General features: G+C 34.2%; 1 protein-coding gene across 1 annotated transcript in view; it reads right to left on the bottom strand.

Moving 5' to 3' along the window:
• The window catches only part of TMEM232 (transmembrane protein 232), a 181010-nt gene extending 176670 nt beyond the window's left edge, over nt 1-4340 (bottom strand). Inside the window, exon 1 of the mRNA XM_090279017.1 lies at nt 4222-4340. Coding sequence (XP_090135143.1) covers nt 4222-4340 — 119 coding nt within the window. The remainder of the gene's footprint in view (nt 1-4221) is intronic.
• Nucleotides 4341-6610: the final 2270 nt, after the last annotated feature.

A 6610-nucleotide genomic window follows, 5' to 3' on the forward strand; every position in this document is an offset into this window, starting at 1 on the left:
AGTCATTTAGAAGAAAACTGAGGAATAAAAAATATACAAATAAAAATTTAGTTTTCTAAATATGTGCTCTTATACTTCTATTCTACATTTGGAAATAGTCAATGGTCCTTTCAGGGTTGTCTATAAGAAACTCATTCTTAGAAAAATATACACTTCTAAAGCTTAATGTGCTGTCTCAGATTCATTTGACAATTGTATGACTTTTATTCCCCAAACACTGAGCTGCTCCTCCTCTTCAATATTTGGAGCAACCAGGGGTCAGGTGACACAACCTGGAAGTATTAATGTTAGCACCTATTGGGTGAATCTTTACCAAGGAAAATTCTAGACAGGAGGGAGCAGAGGAGCTGAATATCCCTCCTTAATTCTCCATTCTATGGTCTACTGTGAGATGTAGTTTCTTCTAAAAATCAGTTTTGATAAGTTCCATATCTCAAGTATGGACATAGCCCTTCTGTGTCTTTTTGTGGCAAGTTGTGGTAATACATCAAGATTTCTTGCCTCACTTTCCTCTTTAAAATTTTTTCACCTTCACTGTATTGACTTTGTATAACCCAAATAAAGTATTAGAATCTTAACCATCTTCTTATATTCTGCCTTCCAGAGACTTGAGCCAAGACAGTCGTATAAGCCCAAGTAGGAGAAGACTGTGTTTTTAAAATTTTGCAAGATCTTATGTACTTTGTACAGATAATCTCATCAGTAGCTGCTGATACCTTACTTGGGGTAATACACCCTAAAGTAAGCTACACTGCAATGTATTAAATATATGTGTTCATGCTTCTTATGGCCATCAATCTCCTAATTTACCATATTTTTGGATAAATCATTTATTAGCCAATCCAAATGCTACAAGTATAGATCTCAGGCTAAAATGAACAGATCTGATTGCAAGGTCTTAACCATTAGGATTGCACTTAAAGGCATATAATAATTCAGATAAATTAAAAAACTAATGTTCAAATAAACAAAGGCCAGTATATAAATAAGTCTTAAAAACTTTCTTTTTGCTGTTGACAGCAGATGTTTAAAACCCACTAAAGAACTATATTGTATTATAAATTTATACATATAAATATCAATATTACATGAATATATACTTACTATAAATAAATAATATTTTAAAAATATTTAGCACATGTATTTGTTGAGCACATTTTATCAAATATAAAACTGTCAAAAACATTAATAAAAAGGAAAGACTTCAGATTTATTAATATTTCAGGAAGTTTTGAAGACTACAGCCTCCCAGACATTAAAAATACACAAGCAGCTACTATGACAAAGATATAAAATAATCTTAATAGTTTGACTAAATATTCCTAATGTAAGACTTATTCTCTTCAACTTTTTCCCATAAGCTAAAATAAACGTGTAGTTGATGTAAGTTTTCAAAATCTTTTGATCTTTTTCATCCCTAGATAAACTAGGAAAAGAAAAAGCAACTATAAACAATAAAATAACCTTAGTTATTAAAATAATAGTGACAAAATAGTGTGATATGAACCTGTAATCCATTGCAAGGTGGTGTAATTCTCTTTCTAGTCCAGAAATGTGTGGGTTTCAATGCCTAATTTAAAAGGTTTACATAGATTCCCTACATACATGTGTCTCTAATAGAACACATTCTGAGCCTGCAAAAACTCATGATTCTAAGAAATAATAAGTGAAGCAAATATAGTATGAGGCCTATAACATTTCATGCAACACGTAAGAATAAAAACAAAGACGATGCTCCTTCATGCAAGTAAGGTCTCTGCTTCATCTCAAACAGCTGATGCCAGGGACAGAATCTGATTTCTCTTGAGACAAGGGGCCATGGATACTGTAAGAAACAAGGATTTAGTGACTCCCAAACCAGTAGAAAGTCATTAGTAACAAAGGGTAAATGTAATTAAAGACTCTTAAGGGAAAATGTAATTAGAGGGTCTCAAGGGCAAATGTAATTAGAGGATCTCTGAGAAGGGAGTTGACAGCATTAGCATATTTACAAATCACAATAGGGGCATTTAGATTATGGAGTTAGATTGTAACTCCGGAGTAACCAGTAATGGAGAAATGGGGAAGAAGGAAAGGGGTGGAGGAGCTAATGGTGTTAGGGTGGGGAAGCTAATCAATTTCACTTTAGGGTGGCAATTTCACTTTGGGGTGGAGCACTTTACTATAAAACCAGCTTTCTTTGTCTACTTTTTGCGCACATTCTCCTGGCTGAGGGTGTGCCCGACTCTGCAGACTCCTGAATAAATGCTTCGCTTTGCTGCTCAAGTCCTGTGTCCTGGTTTGTATTGTGAGTGTTTCTCACATATACAAGGCCAACTATGTTTTCCAAGTGACTGTACAGTAAAGAAATAATGAAAATTTTCAAAGTGCAAGAAACATACTGGAGACTACTTCTACATTGTCTGTCATCCCAATCTTTTCTCCCTAACCCCAGGGCACTGTAGAGAAAGTAGCCTTGGTGCTCAGCAGAGAAGAAAGGAAAAGAAAAAAATGTATGTGCGTGTATGAGGGTGCATGTGTATGTGTCTGAGACAGTCAGTCTCAACACAGATTTATATCCCAGGCAAAGAGAGATTGTTGGCCAGGAACACTCAGCAGGGAAGCCAGTTTCAGTTGTCCCAAACTAGTAGCATCTACAGGTGCCTGGCAGAGAGCAAGTGCAAGATTCTCTGGAGGATGACACACACATTTTTCCCCAAGGACAAGTGGGAAGTGATAAGATACAACATAAATGAGAACAACAAAAATTACAAAATTACCAAGACTACAATCATTGAAATAAGCAGACACAAATTATAAAATCATCATACTTGTTCTATCATATGCTTAAAATTATCTCCAGGCAACCAGAACTTAAGCCTAAATAGAAGATTTGAAGAAAAATAAATGAATTACTAGAAATGTAAGATATAATTACTCAAGCTTAATAGATAAATTTGGTAATGAGAGAAAATAAGTGATGTAGCAAACGTATCACATTAGAATAAAGTATTCAAAAATAGAGTAAGAGTCCTATGATGATAGAAAAGAGAATGCGTTGCCAAGGTGATATCCAAAGAAACAATGTCTGATAAGTTTTTAGAAATTATGAAAGACACAGTACACAGATTCAAAAGGTCTAAGAAATCCAAGGAGAGTAATTTTTAAATTACATTCAGATAGGTGATAGTAAAACTGCAGAAAATGTAAGATAATAAGAAATTTTTGAAAGCATCCAAAGTTCAGATGCTTTAGAGAGCAATAGCATCAAGTTAAATTAAAAAGTCAAGGCATTAAAAAAATCCATTCCAAAGAAACATACAGGTATACAGATATATATGATAATTCTCACAATGGTATTAATTTTATGGGAGAATTTAGAAAATAAGGTAAGTAAAATTAGAAGAATTCATAATATTAGAACATTATGAAGCTGCTAAAGTGAATAAAGAGGATACATAATCGTCAATATGTATTGAATTCAAAACATGAATTTTTTTTAAATCAAGTCACAGATAAATGTATTATAATTTATATGTGTATGTAATTTATGTAAAGGTATAATTACATTTAGATTCGCATGGAAAATACAATTTTATATTCATGCATATTCAAGTAGAAAAATGAACTGAAATGATATACGGTATGTCACAATTATTATAGTTGGGAGGGCATGTGTGTGGTCAAAGAGCTTCAGGTTGATCTGTTGATCTAGTCTTTATTAAAGAAAATATTTGAAACAACATATGTCAACATGTAAGTTTAATTATATATTTTATTATTCTCTTTTTAAGTTTTAAAATTTCTTAAAATTACACACAGTTTTTAAATTATCAACAAACTTTGAACTAGGAACTTCATTTTAGAAATTTTATCCCAAGGCAATAATTTGATGAAGAAAAGCATTTTATTGTGGCTTACTTTGAAATAGCAAAGGACATAGTGATTGCTAAAATGCTACACAACATAGAAGTTATTAAATGCTTTCTCATGCATTTCAGGGATTATTATGGCAACTTAAAATACATGTATGATTATAGGAAATTGCTTATTTTTAAAGGAAACATGTAGAATTCAAACTTTTGGAAATTATAAATAATGAAGCTATTTCTTTAAAAAAAGTAAAATTTAAGATTTTTATTCTTAGGTATATTTATTGCTCACAATTATTGGTACTTTATAAATTCTACAATATATATATGGGCCCACTACTTTAATAATTTGAAAAAAATTTTAACTTACTTTGGTTTATTTTTCTTTCTTCTCCTTAAATTTTGCAAATTAGACCTCAAGAGTTGTTCATAATAAGAGGAAGATATTACTCCAAATAGATTATTCATAGGTGATTTCTTAACAGGCATATTCATGGATCATAAACCTAAAGAGAAAGATTAAATTGTATATTAGAATACAAATGTACTCCCAGATGAAATAATACATTTCATGTAAATTCATTATTTATGGGGAAAAGGGTGGCAAGAAGGAAAATCGAGATTAAGCATGAAATTAGATTAAGAAAGTATTTAAATTTAAACTATCATACCTATGAGTCAAACACAACATTGAATCAAAAAAAAAAAAAATTCTACCTATTGCCATTACTATAAAATTATCCTTTCATGTAATAGTCTTTATTGTACTTTACCAGTTTTATCAGCAAAACCATTGAAAGAACAGCATTGCATAGTAGTTAAAAGAATAAAACTAGACGGACTGATCTACTTAATTAGTCTTTGCCTCAGTTTCCTCCCCTGTGCAAAGAGAATACAACTTTTATAGAAATAGACTCATATATGTAGATTGCTTAGAAAAATCCCTGACTTACAGGACGTTTTATATATATAAGTGCTTATGATCAGCATTAGATTACTATGCTTCTTGTTTCTTTAAGGTTACTTATAAATTTCTTTTTCTGTCTTCTGTCTTTTTGCCATTTAGATTATGATTTCTCTGCTTTCCCTCACATCCCGATTTATTTGCCTTTAGAAGCATGTCTGAGCCCATTTTTATGGGTATAAGTCCAAAACTAGGGCACACTATTTGTGTCTGGTGGAATATTTAAATAGCAAAATTAAGTAAAAAAATAGGTAGTAAGAATTATATTGAATTGCTTTGCATTTCATTTTTAAGATAGCTAAAGTTTAACACCTGCCATTATATCAGTCAAGGTTATGGCAGGAAACAGATGACACACTTAGATGGGGTAACTGTATAAAGAGACCTTTTCCAATGACATGGCAGTTATTTAAATATATCTATATATATATATATAAAGAAACCCAGAGATGGTTTGTTCTCAGGGCTACCATGAAGGAGGTAAACCATTACTAGTCTCAGGACTTCACTACAATCATCTGCCTGTGCTTCCCATTAGCTAAACCAAACCAGAAGCCAGAAGGTGCAGGGCAGAGTACAGAAGAATAGAACATGCATCTGGAGGAGTAATGGAAAAATATCCAGCACAAAATAGATTATAAACTTCAAACATCATTACCTATTACTGTTACAGAAACAGGGGAGTCCAAAAATCCCCGGAGTTTGTGGCTGGGGGATGGGGAGAAGGAAGCAGCTTTCAGAATGCCTCCACATGCCTGAGGCTGATGGCTGGTGTCTTTCATTATGTAAAATTGCTTGGATGCTTCCAAGGCCTCGGGTGGATGGGAGGAGTCTTGAACCGGGTGGTGGTATGGAAAGCACACAGAGCCTATGTGGGGTTCTGTGAATGGTCAGAACTGTTGGCAACACCCACTGCATCAGAGGACGCAGTCAGGGATATATAGGCAGCTGCGAACACTTTAGGGGGGGCACGATCTGGGGCTGTCTCCCTCGCTGGTGGGTGTTCGCAGAGGTGCTCTGGAGAAGGAGAGGAGATCCACACGGTTTACAGAAAGAAGACAGTTTGCAAGGAGGCTGAGAATCCAGGTGGTCCTGCATTGAGAGCTGGAGAGCACCACAGCACAGAAAGGACCTCCCCAATCAGATTGAGTGATTGGCAGCTGCTGGTAAAGCTGAACATGCCTAGGAAGTAGGGAAACGGTGTTTCTGACCTCCCTAAAACTCGCTAGGTTTGGTAGAGGGGAGGCAAGGATATGTGTAACTGTTAAATAAACAATTTTCTTTTCACTCAACTATAATATTCAGAGTTGTAATTCTGGCGGCGGGCAATCGGACCCCTAACTAAAGAGCCCGTGGGTTTGTTTTCAAGTGGAACAGCCCAGGGGTTCTGTAACAATTTGGCGACTCTGGTGGGACTCTGTAACATTACTATTGGTTATGGCAAGGTCTGCTTCTAATAATCTATAACCATTAGAATGTAAAGCAAATGTATTTTTAAGTCAGTAGTTATATTGAGCTATGTATAGAAATGTCATCGAGAGTGGGCCTAACTTTAATATAAAATACAAGTTATTCCCAAAGAGGATTAATATATTCAGGAGTTGTTGTTTTTTTTAACATCTGTTGGTAACAGGGGTAGATATTTGGACCATCTGTTCAACATGCAAGTTTTACAACATCCTGCACATGAGCCTTTCCCAGATAGGATGGTTTGGGTAGAAAATGTCAAATTGCTGTAAAAGTTCCTTCATGCTTACACTCCATATCTGGCTTATTTTAGGAGAACTTACCTTGA

The sequence above is a fragment of the Furipterus horrens genome, unplaced genomic scaffold, assembly GCF_987537825.1.
Source record: "Furipterus horrens unplaced genomic scaffold, mFurHor1.1.pri manual_scaffold_5, whole genome shotgun sequence".
NCBI classification, from domain to species: domain Eukaryota; kingdom Metazoa; phylum Chordata; class Mammalia; order Chiroptera; family Furipteridae; genus Furipterus; species Furipterus horrens.